General features: G+C 46.8%; 1 protein-coding gene across 6 annotated transcripts in view; it reads right to left on the minus strand.

Annotated features, from left to right (window-relative positions):
* Window positions 1-24,967, minus strand: part of LOC135240560 (vang-like protein 1) — a 40,360-nt gene that overhangs the window by 15,097 nt on the left and 296 nt on the right. For 2 of the 6 annotated variants that reach the window (XM_064310165.1, XM_064310163.1), the window contains exons 2-4: window positions 15,670-15,730; window positions 12,179-12,447; window positions 3,767-3,896 (exon numbers count right to left, since the gene is read on the minus strand). In XM_064310165.1, coding sequence (XP_064166235.1) covers window positions 3,767-3,896; window positions 12,179-12,249 — 201 coding nt within the window. In that variant the 5' untranslated portion in view covers window positions 12,250-12,447; window positions 15,670-15,730. Of the gene's footprint in view, window positions 1-3,766; window positions 3,897-12,178; window positions 12,448-15,669; window positions 15,731-24,396; window positions 24,701-24,967 lie in introns of those variants that run through there. The other 4 variants (XM_064310168.1, XM_064310167.1, XM_064310166.1 and 1 more) reach the window with 3 other exon arrangements.

Raw genomic sequence — 24,967 nt, forward strand, 5'->3', positions numbered from 1 at the left:
ACCTGCTACTGGCCTGTGTGCTCACACTAAGCGTGAGACAGAAGCTGTGAGCCACATGGAAGCTGCCGTCCTTGGCTCAGTGCTCACCAACATCCCACAATGCAATCCTGCTTCCTTTAGCAGTGATCACAGATTCAGATTCATACCTCAGATTCAGCTGTCCCTCACGAAGCCCACTTCCATCCCACATACTCCAGCACAGGTGCACCTGAGCCCATTTCTGCCCGATGTACCCGAGCATGGATATACCTGAGCCCAGAATATTCATTGAATGGTTGCCATTTTTAAGGATTATAATGACATATTGTACTAAACACCCTTCATACCTGGGCCCTTCACAAGTGGCTGGATTACCATACAGGTGGGTATGTGCTAGATTCCCACACACAGAGGTGAGGATTTACACAGGCGTTCCACAGGAGTGCTGTGGACAGACAGCAATGGGGCACAGGATGCCTGTCACTGAAAGGTATGCTGCACACACACACATGCAGTCGAGGAAACCACAAACACTAAAGGATTTAACTCCAATCGCCTCCACTCAGATCGTCCATATTCTTCTGATGAGCAGATGTACACAATTCCAGTCAATGCAGCATCAGCAAGCAATATTGAAACACCAAACATTCAACCATTTCACCACTACTTGATAGGAATGAACTAGAATTTGCACTGTTTTGTGAGACCGTGTTATGCGCAAATGATAATCTCCGAAGGTTAGAGGACTGTAGAGGGTAGGCGGTGTGTGTAAATATGTACTCATGCCCCCTGCACACATACGGTGGATATTTCGGTGGCCTGTGTTTGCAGAGTGATGTCATCCTCTCCAGTTCAGAGCCAAGGCTCTCTGGCCAGAGGCACACATTCCAGCCCCCCCCCCCCCCCCAGTGTGTGGAGAGCTGTCAGAACGGGCTGAATCAAAGGGCTCGGGTGTCTCTGCTAAGCGCCCGGTGCTGTGAACGGAACGCATATCCACACGTTAAACACGCCGATTACGACGTTCACTGGGACCGCAGCCAGGATGGGGCCAGACTCCGCTGCGCTGAAGGTCACGTGTTACAGGGGAGTGTAAATGAGGTGCGGAGCACGTCACGCGTGAGGCTGCAGACGCCTCACTTCTGAACGAGGTTTAGACACAGAAAAAACAGCGCACTCCATGTGAAGGGCATCTGCACAGCCAGGTAACTGCAACTGAAGCAGCCTCCTTTCAAATGAGCACCGTTAACACAATACCGCCAAAACAGCACCATTACTCTTCCATGCTATTATTCCTCTCTCTTTCTCACTCACACACACAGGGCCGCAGTAAGAACACTCCTGTCACATGATAGGGGTGTGGCCTCCCTGTTCTGACACCCTTGTTTGCTCGGTGCGTAATCCTGTGAAATCTGAACAGGCTGAGGAAAACAAAAAGATCTTAAATAAAGGTGGAATAAGGGGCACTACCCCCCCACCCCCACGTCGGCTCCTTTACACCAGCTGTCCCCTGTCCCCCATTATGGCCCCTCTACACCAGCCATACCCCCACCCGCACCTACATCATCTCCTTTACACCAGCCACACCCCCATCCTCACCCTCACCAATACCAGCTCCTTTACACCAGCCACGCCCCCACCCCCACGCCTGCCTCTCTCAGGCCCAATAGGGGCAGTGCCATGCAGTCCCCTCTCCTCCCCAGAAGCGTGTACACGGGACCTCTGGTCTGCCACACGTCAAGAGGAACCAGCAGCGTGAGGAGCCGGTGGGAGAGAACATGGCATAAACGCAGAACAGGAGAAGGCTACTGAAGAGATCAGAGAACACACACAAGCCGAGACAGAGCAGCGAGAGGACGGGCAGAACTGCAGAGCACAGACTGCGCGTGCTTTATGTCCACGACTGTGAGTGAAAAAACACATCACATCACATGATCACATAGAAGCTATATGACCTTGCTGCTGATTGGCTCTCTAATCAACGCCCGATTGACATCAGTGACGTCCTTCCCCCAAAAGCATTTCACATGGCCTCTGAAACTTGGATGCCTGCTACCGCATCAGGTATGATCAAAGGAGAAAGAGATGAAAGACCACTGACAGGCCTCATGGTGGCGACTGTTCTTATCACGCTTTAAAAGCCGTGCTTAGATGTACCATGCAGCCCTAATTTAAAATTTCCCTTAATGAGCAAACATGATGAAGCAATAGGTTTATGAAATGACAGAAACTAAGGTTTAGCTACATGCCATAAGGCCTTTTTGTGTGGTTTACGAAATGCCACTAATAGTTGGCCTTTTCCACTAATAGTACTTTGATTTATATCCTACCCAGTACTTCATAAAAACATGTTTTGCGCAAGGTTTTTCCTTTTTTCATATACATATATACCGCCAGTCTGTAACAAGACACACCTCAGGTCTACAATGGAACAGGCAGAACACAAACAGTTCCGCCCAGCAGAACACCTCTCGTCTGCCTAACAGCATGCAGCTGGGCTCTGGTGAGCAGAAGTCTGCTCTGCTGCAGGTTAATGATGTCCCTGTTGAGCCTGTCTGATGCCTGCGTGTGCTGTCTGGTCCTACTGAGTTTTTACAGTCAAAAGGGCCTGTGCTGACTGCTGTCCTTCAGCTTTGTTAAGTAATCCCCTCTGTCAGCGGGTTTTGTGTTAATTTCAGGGGGATCGCGTTTAACACCGGGATTACGAATATCGTCTTTCCACGACGTGCCACTTCATGGTGTGCCCTATTAATGAGCCTGCATTCCTCAAGGAACAACCCCAATCTGTGTGTGCCTTAAAAAAGCATCGAATTACCTAGATTACAGACCACATTAGTTTCCACACATAATTATACATTTCACAGGAGAGATAAAAACACCAAATGAGCATCCATGAATTGAAAGTCTGTGCACTCTCATAGCCAGAGGCTGGGTACACATACAGGGAGCTGAAAAATTCAGAGAAAATACCTAAAGCACAGGTATGCATTCACACACATGCACACACACACACACACACATGCATGCACGCACGCGCACACACACACACTCACACACACACACACACGCGCGCATACACATACACACACACACACACACGCATGCACACACACGCACACTCACACACTCAAACAGACATACACACACACACACGCGCGCGCATACACACACACACACACACACATACACGCACGCACGCACACACACACACACACACACACGCATGCACACAAACACACACGTGCATACACATACACACACGCACGCACGCACGCACGCACACACACACAAACGAATGTACACGCGCACACACACACAAACACACACACAGGTTCCTCACATGATGTTGTCAGAGTAATAGACCACACATTCCCAGAGTCACAGCTTGAAAAAGCACCGACACGCTCTGGAGAATGTCCAACAGCTGGTTCACTCGGTCTCTACGTCAACCTCTCATTTGTCACATGGGCATTTCCATCACTAATACTGCAGAGCCACTGTGCAGAAAATTAATTTTGTGCGTTTCCTGCATGTAGTCCAGTGCATTTCCTGCACATCAGTGTGCACGGCCAAGCTGACTGTAAGCCGCTTGCGTGGGTAAACACAGGGGGTGTTTGGAAAAGTGTAGTGACCTCTGACCTTTTAAAACCCACTCTCCTTATGTCACCCGCAGATGGAAACAGGAGCTCTGATATGCGCAGAGCAGACGCAGCCGTGTGCATGTGCGGATGTGGCGGTTGCGTATGCGCGGTTGTGTATGCGCGGTTGCGTTCAGCGGTGCTGTACGTACCTGCACCTCCTCCCCGCGGGAGGCGGGGTCCCCCAGCAGCGGCTCGGCGGGCGGGGCGTTGATGGTGACAGATTTCTCCGATCGGCTGCTGTCCTTGCTGCGCGACTTGTGCCGGTCCCGGCTACGCTCCCTGAAACACACGGGGGTGAGGGGCGGGGTGAGGGGGGGCTGGAGTCAGGGTGAGGCTGGGACCCCAGCGTTTACTCCAGATTTACCCTAGAGTTTGACCCCAGAGTTTAACACAAAGTTTACCCCAGATTTACCCTAGAGTTTGACCCCAGAGTTTAACACAAAGTTTACCCCAGATTTACCCTAGAGTTTGACCCCAGAGTTTAACACAAAGTTTACCCCAGATTTACCCTAGAGTTTAACCCTAGAGTTTAACACAAAGTTTACCCCAGATTTACCCTAGAGTTTAACCCCAGAGTTTAACACAAAGTTTACCCCAGATTTACCCTAGAGTTTAACCCCAGAGTTTAACACAAAGTTTACCCCAGATTTACCCCAGAGTTTGACCCCAGAGTTTAACACAAAGTTTACCCCAGATTAACCCTAGAGTTTGACCCCAGAGTTTAACACAAAGTTTACCCCAGCCCACATCAAACTGCCTCTACCGCCCTGTGGCTGTAGTATATGTCCCACGGAGTTTATACTTTGTACCGTCAGACCACACTCGTCTCATTAAAACACATGGCAGCCAAGGATCTGACTGCATAGCTTTGCATTTTGCTGGTTAACAGTGCAATCGTGGCAGAGATCACCTTGCGTAAATATCCAGGGTAACTACAGCACCGGAGCAGAGGTGACAACAAGACTGCAGACATTAAGTGCAAAACTGGTGGGACTCGACCGCTTAGCAAGAGACTGAAATGAGATTTTATGCCCAGGAGCAGGAAACATTAATACTAACCCAGCATTACAGTCAAACAGAAGCACTCCAAATCCCTGTCCAGACCACCCTGGCCAGTGAAGTGGTGTGCAGAAACATTTTATTCATGTTTCGCTTCCCCCCATGTGTCCAAGGTGCCAGACTGGAAGCCTGTGTTGTGTGAAATCATGAGGGACCACCCCTCAATTTACATTTCACACCACAGCCCACCCCCCTCCCGACCACCACCACCACCCAGCCTGAATCATGTGACCCAGGGCATGACCTCCCACTGGGGAGAGCAGACCCTGAGTGTGGGCCAGCAGGGGCTTCATGAGGGACTCTCCTGTCTGTTCACCGCCAGCCTCACTGTCTCACCAGCGCCAGCCCTAAAGGTCAGGGATTCCAGCCAACGGGACCGCAGTCAGAGCCAAAGCCCAGCCTGTGAGAGCAGGAGTCACACAGAGCTCTGTGTCTCAGAGACAGGAGCGGCTGCAGAGGAACTGGCTCATTTGCATACCTGCATATCTCCAGGAGGGAAGCAACTGAAAAGGGTTCCTCCCGCTTCATTAACTAACTGACGCTAATGTTCAGCGCACGAAAAGCCTGTTCCTTCCAGGGAATTCCTTGGGCAGGAAATACATTATTTCATAAAACTAATCATATCACGTTCTATTAAAATGAGATTTACTCCATTTTTTTCTACAGTCACACTGCAGTCTTCCCTACATTATACGCCTTTCTAAACCCTAGAAAGCCATTTCGAGACGGTGACAAATCGGATTTTTGTTCGGTGGGAATTCTGTGTTCTTTGGTTTCCCCAGGCTATGGAACGGCTTCCACATCTTCTGAAAGACTGCGGAGGCATTGCAGCGCCATTAATTAATGCCACCTCAGTTTAAACCTCCTTCCTACTTCAATTCACCCCTTTCATGCATGTAGACAGATTTGCAACAACACATTCATAGTGTTGATACAGCTTTAATGGCTGGTGGGTGGGATTAACTTACATAAAAGAGCAGGAATTTAACCGTACGGGCACCACTGTACAAACACCCCACTGCTGAGAAGAGAAAGAGGCCAGTCGGTTGTTTTTCTGTCAGGAACTAGCTTAGGCTGCTGGGCAGATCCTGATCTCCAATCATGAGGAACAGTGATAGGGTGCCTAGTCAATAAGAATGAAGAACATTCAAAAATTCCTGTCTCTCACTGGACAATGTGTCTGAGCGAAAGGTCATATTTGTATTAATAGCATTAATCAAGTGAAAACATCAATAAGTTTTAATCAGTGTGCGGCTTTGGCCTTTTTTCCCTGTCAAATAGAGTTCAGATCACACAACAGTATGAAAGGTGTAGGACAGTATTCTATAAACTTGCTGCTGTTGATCAACTCTGTTCATACAGAAATGTTGTTTGACTAATAAAAGATAACCAGTTCTCAATCCATGCTAAACATGAGAAAAAATTTTTTTAACGAATAAAAAAAGTCATGAAAAATTCAGAATGTTTTTAAGTTTGAAGGCCTGCAACAATTCAATCTCTTTACACCACAGAGGGTCCCCAAATCATAGCCAGACATCACAGACCATGGAACAAGAGGCACCGATTTGACATTCCCTCCCATATGGCAGCATGTAAAGTTCTGCCGGGAAGGGGGGAGGGGAGGTCATGTGATCAGTAGCTGTGACAGCTGGGCATTCAAACACAATCTCTCCTCCCTGACCTGCCCATAACCTTTATTTCCCAGGACACAGAATCTCTCCAGAACTGAGAAAACTCACAATTAAGCCTGACGCCACGACAACATCGTGTCAGCTGTAGCCCACGGAAACTGGAGCAGCATGCTGCAGCCCGATTGGCTGAAGGGGAACAGCAGTGGGAAGTGTGCTTAGCTTAGCCGTGCGGAAGCCTAGCATCACGCCGGGCATCTGAAAACCTGACGCAGGCCTGTTGGAATCAAAGCCAATTCTGAGACTGGACACACTGATAAAATAATAATCCATCCATCCATCCATTATCTATACCCGCTTATCCTGAGCAGGGTCGCGGGGGGTGCTGGAGCCTATCCCAGCGTGCATTGGGTGAGAAGCAGGAATGCACCCTGGACAGGCTGCTAATCTATCACAGGGCACACTGTTCACTCACACACTCATACCTATGGGAAATTTAGTCTCCAATTAACCTACCTGCATGTCTTTGGATTATGGGAGGAAACCGGAGTACCCGGAGCAAACCCACGCGGACATGGGGGGAACATGCAAACTCCACACAGAAAGGCCTTAAGCCGAGATTCGAACCCATGACCTTCTTGCTGTGAGGCAATAGTGCTACCCACTGCACCACCATGCCACCCCTAAAATAATAATAATAATAATAATAATAATAATAATAAAACTCAACAAAGACCAATGCAGAGCTCTATAATGTGTTGGGGGGGTACTTCTCATCAACACTGTCAACCACATGAGTGTTACCTGTACCTGCACATCACAGCAAACCTGCACGACATGGAGGAACTATTTCAGTGAGCTTTAAATTATGAATGACACCATTCCTGTTCTCGCTTAGTCCGGTGGTCAGGGAATGCTGGAGAGTTCCGGTGCTCAGTGGATTCTGGAAATACTTATTTAGTATTCCAAAGCAAACCTGTATGTTTTATGAATGACGGCTGACTTCTATGAGATGGGATGAGCGTGTGAATATCCCCAGGGGATGAGGCTCTGACAGACACTGCCACTGCTAAACAGCACAGGGTGGTGGAAGCATTTACCTCCCACACAAACCAAAAGACACACAAAATGCCCTCAAAATTACCAAAAATAAACAGCACAGATAATAAGCCATATCGTATGTGTAAAGACAGGGTAAACCTTCTACACTAATACACTGTTCTGAGAAAAAGTTTTCTTTCCTAAAAAAGAAAGGTGTCAAAATGGTGCCCGTTTTCAGTACTTTGTGCACCCTTCCTTTTCAAGGATAAAACTAGTTATCTTCTAGTGTATTATCAGATCCGTGATCATATTGGGGCAGGGGGACTTTTACCATTCATCCCTACAGAATCGTTAAAGACCCTTTGGTCTGCGCTTGTGCACAACCCCAAATCACTCTTTTTCAATGTCGAGAGACTGAGAATGCACTTGCAAAACAGTAATTTTGTCAGTATACCATTGCTTGGTTGATATCAAATTGTGCTTGAAATCCTTGTCTTGAGGAAAGACCCATTTTCAGCCAAGTTAAACTTCCTTCTCCCCCAGATAACGCCAAATGCTTCATGTTTTTATGATGTCAAAATTTATTTGCTGATCAATCAGACTAATTAATATGTTGATCAGAACACCACTTATATATCTATACTTATTTGCTGGCAGACCGCAAAGCTCAGCTTTGTGTATGTACAAGAGAACAAATGTCCGTTTACAAGTTTAGTATCAGCAGGAAATGTCTAAAGTGTCTATCTGGGCATTTCTCCAAGTGCACAGCCAGGGATGGCCAAGTGCCCAATCCCCCTCCCCCACTCCTTTACAATGGCCTCCTGAACACATACATCCAGCAGTGATTTAGCAAACAGTCATCAATCAGAATAGTGTCCCGTTTGATAAATGAAAAATGTTTTGACATTTCAGGCGTTTCAGGGTTTCAAAACCACTGGGTTTTGACTCAACACTGGGGTTACATGTTCTGTACTTTAGCCAACAGACCCACAGGGCCCCAAACATAACCGACACAGTTGTAGTGATTAGGTATTCTAAATGGGCAGGAAAAGGAGAAACGAGCTTAAAATGTCTATTAAAAAAAGATATTCTGGGCAGTGTGAATTCCGGAGAAGCCTGGACAGGCCGAGCAGCCTGAAACCAGGACAGGAAACTCCACAAACAATCAGAGGCAGTGGGTCACTTCTGGTATGCAGACTGATAAGAACAAAACACATCTATCAATGTGCAGCTCTCCTGGGCTCTGGGCCAATCACAGCACAGCTCTCCTCTACTCTGGGCCAATCACGACGCAGCTCTCTCCGGCTGCGGGCCTATCGCAGCGCAGCATCAGCTGTGTTGACAGCGGGTGAGAGAGAGGAAGCCGGGGCAGGGTGTGAACAGCGCTAACACCCCTCATTGTGTGCAGGTTTAACCCTCTGAGCTGCGCTCTCTGATAACACTGCAGTGAGGAGAGACAGCTCAGAGCAGCAGCCCTACAGCCAGCCCTCAGCCCCACGCTCACGCCCAACGCTACGCTGCGCGTGCACGGGCGGGGTTTGGGCGGGGTCCGGCGGCAGGAGCGGCACGGTGCCGTGACTCCGCCCCGCCAGGCACGGTGGAAGCAGTGCTGTCCGCGCCGAGAGCCTCGGGCGCTGGGGGGCGAATTCTTTTCGCGGGGAATGCGAGAGCAATCAGAGCCCGGAAAGCAGACCCGGCCCCTCTGTCCCCCCTGGGCCCCCATCCATCCACACGGCCTGCTGACACGGCAGCAGCACAGGGGCGGGGCAGAGCGCTGCTGTATGACAGAGTCTGACAGAGTCTGGGAGAAGGGCATCCGCGCTGGGGTGAGTACTGTGTGACAGACACCAGAGAGAAGAGCCGCACAGCCACGCCCCGTCACAGCAGCGAGGGGGGGCAGGACCAGGGGGGCAGGGTGACCAATACAGGCCGGAATACGGGCCAGAATGCGGGCCTGTACACCTGGGTCCTGCAGGACTATGGGGAAGGGTAGGAGTTATGTGCACTGCATGAGGAAGTGTGTGCTGTACATGTGCATGACTGTGCACACGCTCCTGCAGCTCTGTCCAACTGAGGGCACACAGAGCCGGTCGCCATGGAGACATCAACACCTGTCCCCTCTCCTTCCCCCAACATGCCTGTTCCCACAATTTCACTAATGACAGACAAATTATTCAGAGAGAGAGAGAGAACGAGAGAGTGCCTCCTTACCAATGTAAGCAGTAGGGAGAGACAGAGAGAAAGACACAGAGAGACAGAGAGAGAGGGAGAGCGAGAGGGAGAGAGAGAGAGAGAGAGAGAGAAAGAGAAAGAGAGGGAGAGAGAGAGAAAGACAGACAGAGAGAAAGAGAGAGAGAGAGACAGTTTTACAAGTTCCCCAATTTACAAGAGTGGAGACAAATTTGACCCTAATAACTACCGAGGCATCTGTGTGAGCAGCAATCTGGGGAAGATTTTCTGCAGCATTATCAATGCCAGAATGCTAGCCTTCCTTATGAAACACAATGTCTTGAGCAAAGGACAGATTGGCTTTCTACCAAAACATCGCACAACTGATCATGTTTACACCCTACACACCCTAATTAATCAACATGTACACCAAAAAAGCAAAGGTAAAATTTTTGCATGCTTTATAGATTTTAAAAAGGCTTTTGATTCTATTTGGCAAGAAGGACTATATTATAAAATTCTCCAAAGTGGTGTAGGGGGTAAAGTTTATGACATCATAAAATCTATTTATGTCAATAACAAATGTGGAGTAAAAATTGGGAATAAAAGAACAGATTTCTTCACTCAAGGACGAGGTGTTTTCCAGGGATGCAGCTTGTCACCAACGCTCTTTAATATCTATATTAATGAGTTAGCGGTGCTGTTGGAACAATCTGCTACCCCTGGCTTAACCCTAAACAACAAGGAAGTTAAATTCCTACTCTATGCGGATGACCTGGTGTTGCTGTCACCCACAGAACAAGGGCTACAGCAACATTTGGATTTACTGGTGCAATACTCTCAGAACTGGGCACTGACAGTAAACTTAAAAAAATCTAAAATAATGATATTCCAAAAGAAACCCAGATCTCAGGAAACCAGACATGTGTTCACTCTAGGAAACACCGCACTAGAGCACTCCCTGTTCTATGATTACCTGGGGCTCAAAATAAGTGCCTCAGGAAACTTTGGTCTGGCAGTGAATACACTAAAAGAAAAGCCTGCAGAGCCTTTCATGCAATTAGAAGAAAATTTCACAAAATAGACATACCAATTAGAATCTGGCTTAAAATCTTTGACAGTGTAATCCAACCAATTGCCTTATATGGAAGTGAAGTATGGGGTCCACTCAGTTATCACAACTACACTAGGTGGGACAAGCATCCTATAGAGGCCTTGCATGCAGAATTTTGCAGAACAATACTAAACATCCAAAGGAAAACTCCCACCAACGCATGCAGGGCAGAATTAGGCAGATACCCATTGATAATTAACATTAAAAAAAGAGCACTTAAATTTTGGATGCACCTCAAATCAAGTCCCCAAGACACAATGCAATTTCAAGCACTGAAAACCCAAGAACTGAAACCCAAAAAGAGTCCTCTCAGTCAGCTGGTCATGAGACTGACTAACCAACTAAAACCAAACACTGACCAAACTCAGACCAGCGCTGCTTTAAGACCAGAAATTAGAGTAAACCAAATAATTAAACAAACAAAAGATGCCTATCTGGAACACTGGAATAATGAAACCAAAACACAAAATAAACTTAATTGCTACTTGGCCCTAAACAGAGAATACAATTTGGCAGAGTATCTCTTCTCTGTCAGAGATACAAAGCAGAGACAAATCCTGACCAAGTACAGGCTCAGTGACCACACCTTAGCAATTGAAAAAGGAAGGCACAAAAAAACATGGCTACCCAAAGAAGAACGTATATGTGGTCACTGCAAGACAGGAGAGGTAGAGACAGAGATGCACTTCCTGTTATATTGTGAAAAATATTCGCAGATAAGGGAAACATATTTTAATAAGATCCTAAATTCAACATCCCTAAACAAATTTCCCTCCCTAACAAACGACGAAAAGCTGCGAGTTCTATTAGGAGAAGGAGCGACAGCCTCACTCGCAGCTAGATACGTTTTTGCCTGTCACAGCCTGAGGGACAGTGGGTGAGCATCCGGCAAACATATGTATGTGTGGGTGTATATATACATATGTGTTTGTATGTATATGTGTGCGTATGTATATGTGTGTGTGTGTGTGTATGTATGTGCGTATACATATATGTACATTTATGTGTATATATATATGTATATGTGTATATGTATGTATATATATATATATATATGTATGTGTGTGTATGTGTGCATGTATATAATATAATTAGTTTAATTCAGTTAATAGATAAGTATTATGTTCCTATCATTTGTGCTGTTATCATTGATGCTGCTTGTCTTCTTTTTCATTTTGATTATATATTCTTACTTAGTTGATTGCTGTTGTCACTACGCTTTGGCAATATGTATTTTTAAATATGTCATGCCAATAAAGCATTGGAATTTGAATTTGAATTTGACAGAGAGACAGAGAGACAGAGAGAGAGAGAGAGAGAGAGATAGAGAGATAGAGAGATAGAGAGACGAGAGAGAGAGAAGAGAGAGAGAGTGAGAGCGAGAGGAGAGAGAGAGAGAGAGAGAGAGAGAGAAAGAGAAAGAGAAAGAGAGGGAGAGAGAGAGAAAGACAGACAGAGAGAGAGAGAGAGAGAGAGACAGAGAGAGAGAGAGAGACAGAGAGAGAGAGAGCGATAGAGAGATAGAGAGGTAGAGAGGAGAGACTCCTTACCCATGTCGGTGAGAACCCCTGGAGCGGCCGGAGTAGTAAGAGTACCCAGAGTAGGTGGACTCCGTGTCCATGGCGACGCTGTCCTGCCCCAGCGATTGGCTGAGGGCCTGCAGGTTGCTGGGCTTGGCGTCGGGCAGACGCAGGGGGAGCTTGTGGGCGGTCTTATCCGGCAGGAGGCGGGACTCGCTCAGGAGATTGGCGGAGGCTGCCTGCTGTTGGGGGTCTATCTTGAAAGCAACCCTGCGGGCCCCCCACAAGACAACATCAACCTGGGGAGGGAGGGGGGACAGACAACAGGTTACAGACCCGGCGGGGTAGCCCTGCTCTTAAAGTGTCACAGCGATCAACGACATCAGCACCATTCAAACAAAAGCCCTAATCCAATCCCTCAACAGAGATGCAGCAGTAAGAGGATTTGAAGGGAGAGAAATCAGATTCGAGACAATAAAGCATAACTCATCATTTCATAGTAAACAATAAGACGAGCTGCAACACGTGGAAGCTGAGCAGGAGATCAGTGAGGTACAGACATGCCTACACAGTGCTGTACTCCCCGGTCTGAGAATGCTGCCAGCCAGGTCTGCCATTATTACTCACGTACATCAGCTGGATGCACTTATGTTCTCCTGCACTGTAAGTCACTCTGGGTAAGAGAGTCTGCTAAAGAGATGCTTATGTGATGTAATGTACAGACCACAGGCTCAGTGTTAGCATTTCACAGCTCACTAACCAGAGGAGGCGCTCTTTCACAATGTGACATGGGAACGCTGCCAAATGAACACTTCCCTTTGAAACTCCACCCCAATTATGGCGAGGGCCAAATAGCCGGTGCTGCCCTGCTCCAGGCTGTAACCAGCCTGAGTGACTCTACTGTGCCTGGGCTGGATGAGCCCTGGGAGGACAGGACTGCAAGTGAGGCTAACACAGGCAAATAGAACTGTGTTCTCCTGCAAGTGAGGCTAACACAGGCAAATAGAACTGTGTTCTCCAGTAAGTGAGGCTAACACAGGCACACAGAACTGTGTTCTCCTGTAAGTGAGGCTAACACAGGAAAATAGAACTGTGTTCTCCTGCAAGTGAGGCTAATACAGGCAAATAGAACTGTGTTCTCCTGTAAGTGAGGCAAACACAGGCGCAAAGAACTGTGTTATCATGTAAGTGAGGCAAACACAGGCGCACAGAACTATGTTATCATGTAAGTGAGGCAAACACAGGCGCACAGAACTGTGTTCTCCTGTAAGTGAGACTAACACAGGAAAATAGAACTGTGCTCACAGTATGGGAATATCAAGTGAACACTGGAACCCAAGTGGATCAGAAAACAGAGAGCTCTGAGGGTCTGTATCACTCTCTTTCATCAAAGACCACTGAGCTCTTCAGAAATGTCAACAGTTCTGTCCAATTAGCATGTTCTAAATAAGGAACAGTTGGAGAAGAGCAACATTTGGTTTGGGACAAACAGAAAAGTCCAACTAAAACACTGCATTGAAATTGTATTGGTAAGTGATTTTACCGAAAATACATTTCCAAATAGACATAGTGAAAAACATAGCCTACTTAACATGGGCTGTGTTCCTATGATGTAGGCAAGAATTAATACAGTATACTGTAATTAGGTAGCCAATTTGAACAGACATTACACCTGGCAGCTGGAAAGATTCTGTTAATACACACTTATGTATATTGATACCAGCAGCTAATCAAGAAGTTGGCCAACTTTTCAAGTTGTGTCAAAGATATTCTGATGCCAGTAAAGACTTGGTGATGGCGTGTTTCAAATGTAACACAACTCGTGCATACTTGTGCTCTCATATACCATACTAATTATTTTGAGCATGCGTGAATGAGTATTGAGTAGAATTCAAGTATGCACAACGGAACATTCTGGGTCTATTTTTAAGCAGCACTCCCTCCGTATGTGTGTGTGTGTGTGTGTGTGCATGCGCGTGTCCAAGTTCCCTCTATGGCCTTCCCAGTCTGCTCAGCCTGCTTCCTGGTCTCCCGTTTTCCCATAACACTGATGTTCTATGCAAATGTTATAATGTTTATTAATCACTCTGCCCGTCGGGATAAAAAACCAGGAGCGGAAAATTATGCTAATCCTACGGATGGCTTCTCCTTCCTGCCTCAGAATTCCAGGGTGAATTCCTAGAGAGTGGAGTCACTCCACCGGTATGTAAATGAGGTGTGAACATAAAACTCCCTCCCCTCAGTGAGCACGCAGAGCATCCATCTGTCCCACAGCTCAGTAACGACACACAGCGTCAGTCTGTCCCACACACTGCGTCAGTCTGTCCCGCACACAGCGTCAGTCTGTCCCGCAGCTCAGTAATGAAGCGCAGTGTCCCTCAGTGTCAGTCTGTTCTGCTGTTCTGGCTACAGCAGTGTTCGGTTCAGTCAGTTAAGCCAGAGTAAATGCAGACAGAGGGAAGATGTGGGAATGAACAGTGGACTGACAGATAAATCAGCTGGACTCTGCTTCTCCAGGAGCTTCCCGAGCCCCAGACGCCTCTCGCCTGATATGAGCCAGCGATGCCTGTGGGCAGTCACCACACGGGAGTCACACAGAGAGAAACTCCATTCTGGACCATGTACAGAATCATCACTACACACTGCATTGGCATCACCTCATTCTACGCACACACCCTCTCTGTCTGTCTGTCTGTCTGTCTGTCTTTGAAGGTGATTGTCACTGTGCTCTGCTGAATTGTGGGATAGCAGTCTCCCCTGTGCACTTTCTTAGAACAGACTCCCTAGGAGGACCCACAGAGCCCTGAAGACACTGCACCCCAGCTGGACCCCAAAAGGGCAGAAAAAATATTGAATATCTTTCCCGGCAGACGTGAGACTCATTTGGGATATTTTAAGATTCAGCAGTGGTGGGGAGCTGTGCTTCCTTTTGGTTTAATGTTTGGGCCGCACAGAGAAATCTATTGTTCGGTGTGTCCTGGTAACCGTTGATGGGTATTCCCGAGCCAAATCTGAAAGCTTCCACAAAGCCGCTGTTGCCCCTGACGATCAAACAGACATACTCCTGGCCTTCAACAAGCCCTGTGTGCACAGACCCCAGCAGAGCGTCAGCCCCAGTGGTACATCACTGCACACTGCTGGGGCAAACAGGCCCCAACAAACACGCCCTCAGCCATAACCTCCCGGCTTTCTAGGCTCCTTCTCCAGGTCCCGCTGTTCCCGTTAGGCCCCGCCCACATCCATAAGGGGGAGGGGCGGAGGTAGCAGACAGGGTAGTGCTTTAGCGCAGTAATCCGTGTGACTGGCCGCTCCCTCCTGCAGCCCGCCGGTAGCAGAGCCGTATGGTGCTGCTCTGCCGGTTTGGCACTCATCGCTGGGATGTGGTCTTCAGCCAAACACCGGTCACCCAGACACCCGCAGCTGGACAGCTGTACCCCCAGGCCTGAATTCCAGAACATTCCATACCCCCTCCCAGCCCTAACTGTTAAGCAGTATCAATGAACACATGAAGCCTCACTCACCTGGAACTGATCTCAGATCAGCCACACTCAGGGGGTGCAGAGCAGAGGTTTAAAAAGCAGCCTAAGGGAAGAAACATGAACAATTCTTAATTCTTATGAAACACAATGTAATGGAGATCAATCCCCCTTTTCACAGGCCATGTTTAAACCCCGCCCACATCCTCAGAACCACACCGCCAGCTTATCAATGAGTAATCTCCACTCAAAGCATTCCTTTGGGATTGTGTCACACCATCACCAATAAGGAGGCTTTGGCTCAGAACCACTGAATCACATTACAGGTAGGCGAGTTTCACTGATGGGAACAATTCAACCAGCTCCATCACAACAACCAGAGACTGAGTTTCCCCAAGTTTCTCTCTCCAAAAGCCTCTCCTGGAATACAAGCACTCCATCGGTCATCTCTGGTTTCCTGCCAAACACAACGGAACATCTCTGCTCCTCAGCATCAGTCAGCTAAAGACAGTTACAAGCCAGAAAGAGTCTCCCACAAAAGTGCTCAAACACAATACACAAACAGAAACAAAGCATGTGAAAGATTTTCAGAATTAAAGAGCCAAAAAGGCCCAGCTAATTCCCCAAACACAGTAAAATCCCGATACATTACAGCCAGCATTAAGGAGAGACACTGGGCTGCAAGCGGGTCTAGATAAAACAGATGAAAAGAAACAACAGAAGAAGGAGAGACCCAAGTTGAACATGACGCTCGCTTGGCAGCGGAAATTGAGTGTAAGCACCTGATAGCACATGCACTGCAGCGAAAAACAAAAAGCGAGAGAAGGGGAGAAGAGAAGCAGAGAAAAGACAAGCTATAGCTCTGAAAAAAACAAGATTAAGATTAAACGTATGACTGAGCAGGAACAGAAAGGGTGTGTGAGAAGGAGAAAGGACACCCGCATCGCCATGGCACCAGGAAAGCTGGAGCCCTGCACACGCGCGCGAGCGCGAGCGCCCGCGCTCACACACGCGCATGCACGCAGTTGCAGGTAATGCATTTCCCACTGGAGCTGTCTTTCTGTTCAGCTATTATAATCTCTCATATGGACCCTGGAGACAGAGAATGCAGACAGCCATACCTCAGGAGGATCTGCCTCTCAAACAACTGCAGCAAAAGGGGTATTTGCGATATAAAAACATGCAAACATACACATGCAAACATACACACACGCAAAGTCTCTCTGTCGTAAAACAGAGAAATCTGGCCTAAATTCACAGAAACGGGGAAGAGGCCTTCAATCCCTCCAAAACAACTATTTTGAGTCATCGTTCATTTCAAAATATCCAACAAGCACAGTGCTCATACTAATCCTGGCCAAAATCTCCAGGCTGCTCATGCAACATTGGGCACCCGCAAACTGTGTGGATTAGCTATGCTGCTTGTGAAGCCTAGAGATGTATGGACTGAATAACACCAGTGTAATATCAGCAAGTGTGTTTATCCTCACACTGGCTGCAGGGTGTGCAGGTGAAGAGTGTGCTCTGTGTGGCACAGTCTCAATAACCTAAAAAGTGAATGTGAGGGTTAAAATGCACTCCCACAAACTCCTGAAGCCCCCGGGCCAAACCTCACCTAGCCTCTGCCACTGCCGGCCAAAACCCAATTACAAAACTGCTCTATTTAGCGGTGCCCGCTGCCGTGGCAACACTAACAGCTCCACATCGTTTCCTTGTTTGGGGAATAACGAAAGGAAAGGACCAAACTTTTCAAATCAGGATGGCACTGAAAGAATGGATCCAGGCCATACCTTTTAATCACTCCACAGGAGGCCAGTTTCCTCAGCAAACCGCCCGATTATGAACGCCGCCCAAGCCCACCAGCAGTGACACACAAAAAAAAGAGTTCCAATGAACCGAGTGAGAACTGCCCCCAACCTGCCAATGAGAGCCAACTGTGCCAGCCCTGCAGTGCTAACTGCTCCAACTTGCCAACTGGACTGCGCCAATCCGTTAATGGTGAAAACTGGACTGTGCCAAATGATTAATGGTGAAGCCTGGACTGTGCCAATTAGCGAATGGTGACAGCAGGCTGCGCCAAACCCCCCCCCCCCCCAACAGCTAGAACTGTGCCAACAATGAGCGTGACAACTGTGCAAAATGAAAAATCCAGACAATGGAAAAACAGTGTGCGGCTCCTTTAAGAACAGTGGCTTTGTGTCTCTTTATTAGCCTATGTGCCTAAATCTCCCAGCACAGTGCCAGGTGTGCCGCCTGGGGATGCGGGCTTAGCACAGGCGAGTAACAGCGCAGCCGGGAGTAAGCGCACACAAATTTAGCTTTTCAGCGGGCCTCGTCAGCCACGTCAGGCGGAGCACAGCCTTGGACTGTGCGAGCGTTGGTTTCAGGGAGAATTATGACGCGGCTGTCGCTCGGCGCGTTTGAAGACTGCTGGCTCCAGAAGCCGCAGGACCAGGAAAGGTGTGTTCCTGCCCGCGTGCGCGCCCCAGCTCGCGCACGCGCTCACACACGTGCGCGCGGCCGCCGAGAGCGGGCTGACCTAGATCCCGTCTTCCGTTAACCACAGAGGTGGCGTTCCCCCTCGCGGTTACAATTACCGTTCAGAACCATGCTCTTAAAGATCTGTTACGTTCCGAGGGACATTACCCAGTTCACTATTCCCTCAGTGAGACCACAGAAACTCTAAAAAACCTCACTGAGCAAAAGTGTGATTAATGGAGAAACTGGCTGTGTAACCTGGGTAAATGGAGCATATCCCCAGGGCTAGTCCTGTTTGCTTTCAAAACCAGATTCGCCGCTTTGCTTAAAACATCTCTTCGTGCTACGTAGCTATACGCATCCACCTACGTAAAGCGCGAAGCCCTGTGCGTACTATCAGCCAATGAAAACTACCGATTGCAAATTTAAAAAAAAACAAGATAAAAATACGGACTGGAGATCGAGGAGCACGGAACCGCTCTGAGAAAATATGACAGAATCACAGGTCAAACAAGGACACCGAATCGGCTCAGAAGTGCAATGACAAATAACTCGCGAGAACGGCGACAATAATTAACCCCAAACAGCAGGCGTGACATGGCTCATCTGAAGTGAGCTGATGCAAACATTACCTTTTTAACACCCTGTTCTGATTTATGTGTAACCGCGCTCGCGCTACGCTAAAAGAAAAAGCCCTTACTGACAGCTACATTACAGGGTGTAAATAACAGCTGTGTTTTTAGCCCTTCCAGCGAGGGCCGCATGGAAGTTTTATGTGGAGCTCCAGTGGGCCGTGAGGGAGGCAGGCGGAGTTCAGCTGCTCCCCCGGCATGCCGAGCGGGCACATTCGGCTCCCCATCCCCACCCAGCACACGCCACTCGTCCCAGCAGCCGGCCCTTTCAAAGCCGCTGATCGCCACTAAAACGCCGGCTGTCGGAACTCCGTCTCCGTCTGAAACATAAAGATCGTAATCTGCCTTCGTCTTTCCCTCGCAGCGCGGCGGCCCGTCGGCGGGTCCGAGAGCGCGTGGTGCTCACAGCGGCCCCCTCGCTCCGCCAGGCGGGCGGCAGCAGTGCAGGCGGCGTGATGGGGGGGCCGCTGTCTGGGGTCCGGCAGCGATGCGCTTATCTCTGCCCCGCCTCCTCTCGCAGCCTGTTGCTGTATGGGGGAAACAGCACGAGGGGGCAAATCCCCATGCTGGTCATGTGACTCTCAAAGGCATTTTATGCCGGTCATTTGACTTAGGCACTCCACAGTGGTCATGTGTACGGATTAGTGGGGCTGCAGAGACAGCACTATCTGTGTCTGTATCTGTTCAACAAAAATGTGTGTAATCATTTTCGGAAAAAAGGGGGGTGCGGACGAACTGTCGATGTGGGGGGTGGGGTTTATCTTCATCTTGCACAGTTATTTGTCAAATTAATCTGTCAAAGTGTAACATTTATAGCCTATACAACACATTATCTGTGCTTTTCCAAACAGGGTATTCAGGTTTGGACACACCTCTAGTAAAGAAGCAAGATAATATCAGGGTCTTATAGGTATGAGCTGATACCAGTTTGAACAAAATTATCGGTAAACTCACAAGTAAACTTTTGGGAATCAGTAGCTCTTTAGACTCATATTCTCTGCTTAAAATAAGCAAGCTGAAATGCTTTGCTGTGCATGTAATAGGATTGGCTACATTTCTCCTTCATAAGTTATGTTGGCTCAGCTACTTCCTCTGAATGTGGAAATTTAATTTGGTTGCAGTTTGCATTTGTGCTTTACGCAGCACAATAGGGTTAGATACCAGTCGGCCCATAGGTGTGAACACAAGCATACGTGCGCACATGCACACACACAAACACCTACAATAGTTCCGATTTAATGCCCACTTGTAAATAAATTATTGTAACAGCAACACAATCCATTAGGATTCAAAGAAGAATAGCAAAGCAGAGGACTCATAGTGATATAAACCAAATCCCAATGTCACACTGGGTCAGTAATAGGCTATATTCTTGCAAACAGAATTGAAAACAAACTAACTGGAGAAAACCACTGAGCCACATTACCATGCAGACAGTGTCGGCACGCAAATGATCACCAGCGATATGAAATTCCAGCAATGTTCTGCAACGTCAACCTCCCGCCCTCTTGTTTATTAGTCTGTAGCAGACGCTGAAGCAGACACAGTGGGTTAGAGCAGAGACAGAAGAGACAGAATGGAGGGAAGAAACATTTTAGGCACTTAGCAGACGCTCTGATCCACAGCTTACATCCTTTTACCTATGATCCAGACACACAGCTGGATATTCACTGAAGCACACTGGGTTAATTACCTGGCTCACGGGGCACACTGACAGTGCCCCACATCGAACTTACAACCCGGAGAGCTGCAAGCCCAACTCCCTCAGCATTATGCTGGGGTTAGGGATGGGGAAGGAGGACACAGAAAGAGGAAGAGATGATGGAAAAATATGGATTTCCCACATAGATTCATAAACTGGACAATTATTTAAAGAATATTTCTTATGCGAGTATATGTGTGATTGTGCGTGTGTGTTCTATAGGCTAGCCTATATATAAGCTAAAGATTCTATAGAACTGTAGTTTGTGCCTTTGGCAAGCAATTAAATAATCGGTGTGTAGAAACTGCACGATTCTGTGGTGTAATGTAATGTAACTGCTTTATTAAATAATAAAATCAGGGAAGCTGTAGGCTGCCGACTGGAACTGTAACCCCTGCCACTGGCACAGTCTGGATTTGATACAGACCATATGACCCTTTTATGTAGAGGCTTATATATATATATAATTAAAACCAGTTACTATAGATCATTGTTACATTGCTGTGACTCTGTGCTGTTTGGTGTGGTGCGCTCCTGTTCAGAGCTGAGTGAAAAACAGAAGAAGGACAAAGCGTTCAGCGGCAGCTCACGCTGGTGTGAAAAGCAGGGACTGGTGTTAAACCCATTTCTTTCGCTCACACATCTCACAGATTCCTTCTTCACACATTTTAGTTCAGTAATACACATTTCTTCATACGTCACACATAACAATAGGCAGTTACAGACAGCGAGACAGACAGCCACAGGTACTCACAGACAGTCACTGACACTCACAGACAGCCACAGGTACTCACAGACAGTCATTGACACTCACAGACAGGCACAGGTACTCAGACAGTCGAAGATAATCATAGACACTCACAGATAGCCAAACACGTTCAGCGAAGGTCACAGACAGTAACATCAGTATAAGAGTACTTTACATGCATCACACATCCCTGTGGCTGCAGTGTGCAGATCATTTTAAAAGGCAGGGCGTGCAGCAGGTGGGCGTTAAAACCTGAAGGAGACATTACCCCCATGATAGGTTTTCCTAATCTTATTAAGGCGGATTGTGGCCATGCTGATGAAAGCAGACAAACACCTGTAATGAATTATTCATAGTGATGGCATTGTTGAGGGAGTTGTTTTCATGCTGGAGATAGTCTTCTGATCGTTGACAAGATGTACATGTACAATGAGGAATTTCAGAGAGAACCCAATTCCCACCATCCCGACAGAACCACAAGCCCAAAGCCAGATCAGCGCTCACTAAAGCCGCGTTTCCACCGCAGGAACTATACCCCGGAACTAGGAACCTTTTGAGGAACTCAGTGCGTTTCCACCGCAGGAACTAGGGTCTAAATTTAGTTCTGGGGGCTTTGTTTTACCCCCAAAACGTTCCTGCTCGGGGGGTAGTACTTTCCGAAAGTACAGGAACCTTTTGGGTGGAGCTTGCAGCGCTGAACATTTCTGATTGGTCGAGTACTCGTAGCATTTGTGTTGTATTTATTTTCCGCCATTACCCGCCATGTTTGAAAATATGCAGCGGCAAACCAATTTATTTTCATAATAACTTCAAATCAAACTTGTATGTTATGCGGCGCAGTAGCCTACTTTTGGTTATAGCCTGTCAACGTCTTGGAATTATAACGTGTGCTCTTCTGTTCTTTTCTTGCTTTAGTATTCGTTTTATAAAATGCTAAGCATTCGTGCTGGGACAGCATATTACGTAGGCTACCAAAACATTCAAACGGATTAATTCGGTTGCTGAATATTTTCTTCCGGATTTTCTTTGTTAGCCCGTTGTAATTGACTCAAAACGTTTGATACAGTTATGTGAGGTATGCGGTAGTTCTGCATAATTAACATTGGTGATACGCACTTTTTATCCGGGTAAAATAACAGGTTAATTCTAGTAATCTTCCCTTCAGCTTTTTCAGACTGCCGTAATTTTACTCAATTTTACTGCCATTTTTCAATTCCACGAAAAGACCAGGAAGACTATGGACTCATTTATGGTGCATGGTTCGCATCTGGAGGGCACACTTCGCTGCTCGGCTAGCAGTAACTTCGAAGGAAAGCAAACGGTGGCTGTACCACTACTAATTTACATTTTCACGCAAGTCCGAGTTTTCGTTCTATTCTTGTCATTTTGCGATTAGCCTATATGGAATTGACGAAGAGAAAGTAATAAAACAGCAAATTGTTTACACTGTGTGCATGTTTTCTGCTGTTAATGAATGTGTTTGAGAGGATATATGAAAATCAATAAATACAAAAGTAACCATATATAGTCATTGTTGGTAACCCGTTGTATATAAGTGGAATAAACCCCTCCGGGCTGTCCCGGTTATTAGAAAATAATGTAGGCTACTTCGGTGGTAGTATGGGTAGTTACAGAAGAAATCATATGACAGATGGACCGACGACAACGTCAGTGGGCTAATTTGCCTAATCTTCGCGGTACTTTAGACCCCGGTGGAAACGCAGACAACCATTGGCTGAAGGAACCTTTTAGTTCCTGGTGAAGTAGTTCCTGGGACTGAAAGTTCCGGGTAATTTTGGTGGAAACGCGGCTTTACTGAACGAGCGTTCACCAGAAGGAGGTGCTGGTAGGCCTAGCCTGCTGACAGTGAACGTGTGCTAGACAGCTCTGAAGGCCAATACACACAAGCAGTGCCCTGCTCCATTCTGGCACATGATGGTCCTTCTTTCATCCAGTTATCCTCAATTCAAACAGCCCGATAATGAAAACAGTTCAAAACAGTACTAAAGGCAGAAAAGGACCACAGATGATTTAACTTTTTGGTGAGATGACAAAATGTAAAAAGTCTAGATATGTGCTGAATTTAAATGAGGCCAATGGCTTTACCCCGTGGCCTTGCTGCAATCCCTGGTGTGCAGGGGTCTGTGAGTGTGTGTAGACTGATAAAGAGTGCCCTGACAATATGGCCTGCAGCACTCAGTCACATGACTGTGATAAAATTTACTCCCTAAGTATTCATTGCACTTTTAAAAATTAAAAATGTAGCTAAAGCACAAGATGATTAGTCAAAAAAAATGTAATGAAACCATGACAGCTGAAAATGAAATCACATCTTCGGGAATCAATGATTCAACTACTGGAATTTGATAAGGTGTGGGTGTGTCAGTGTAAGATAAAAGAATCAGCCAATCTTTTAAATAACGTATAACATACACTATCGTTTCACCTTTAAAATCAACACGGCATGCAGCTGACACGATCTGTGTATATCAAATACAAGGCCTCTCGCGCTTTAAAGAGCGGGCTGTGGGCAAACGCTATCGCTCCAGAATCTACAAAGGCATTCAATGATCTACAAAAGGGCAACCGGAAAACTGTCCTGGGACCTGATTAGCATGTAGAGGGCCCTCCACTACCTAATCTATTGATGTTCAATTAAATGAAAAAGAAATTTCCGTCCAACGGGCAGAATAGAATATTCTCACATTCAGGGAATTTCTCATGGGAAACTTAACTTGACAACACATAGTTTTACTAAGCATTAATGTTTATTATGTATATTTATACACAATTAATATTTATTCAACACTGTTTGCATGTTGTTAAACTTTTATAATATTTACAAATGTCTAACCGTAACCATTTTGTTATCGTAAAGAAAGTGCTGGAGAGCAACGCATATTCACAAGTAGCCTTTTTCGGTACATATTTATTGGAGAGTATGGATGTTAAAAGTAAATTGCCTTGCTGCCGCTTATGCTACCTGCAGCCTACCCTACTGCATCCCAAATGGCCGACCGAAGTAGGAAACTCCCTGGTTTGTTTGGGCCTCGACAGCCCTGCCCTGTACATGGGAACTATCAGGCAACAAAACTCTTCTCCAGAACAACCGGTAAGGACAGGAGGAAATGCATACGAAACAATGAAACTGTCACCAAACGAGTAAGTTGAGCATGGCGTTTCGAAAAATGAAATGGGCTATACAAACATACAGCGTTATTCCAAAGAGTCCAATTCACCTATTTTGATCCAGCGCGTGGAAATGCGGCATTATAACACACCGTACGGAGTCCACATAAATTTAAGTTCTCCAAGAATACGATTTATAAGAATCAAACAGTCTTTCGTTCGTTCCTCCATGAAGCAGTAAGTAATAAAACAAATCAGAAGAACAGGGTTGTGCAGCTGGTGGGAGAAAAAACATATTGGCTAATTAGTTTAAATTTAGCTAATTGGTGCATGCATATAGTGAGTGGTAGCATACGTAGCTAGCTAGATTGCTAGTTAGCCTGCTGCATAGCCATTCCCATTGAGTTTGGGACAATTTACATTACGCTCCACCAATTTTCACCGTATCAGTTCTTCGCGTTTCAAAAGAATAGCAGCCTGATCCATAGATAATATCACTAAACACGAATGTGGTTATCAGGAAGTTATGTTTCAACACGGGGAATACAAAAACACAAAACAACAGCCGACCAAACCCTTTTAAGCGAAAGAGAAAAAAAAAATCATAAAGCTGCAACGAGAACTTTACATTGGCATTTCTACATTGAACGGCGT

The sequence above is a fragment of the Anguilla rostrata genome, chromosome 15, assembly GCF_018555375.3.
Source record: "Anguilla rostrata isolate EN2019 chromosome 15, ASM1855537v3, whole genome shotgun sequence".
Classification (NCBI taxonomy): domain Eukaryota; kingdom Metazoa; phylum Chordata; class Actinopteri; order Anguilliformes; family Anguillidae; genus Anguilla; species Anguilla rostrata.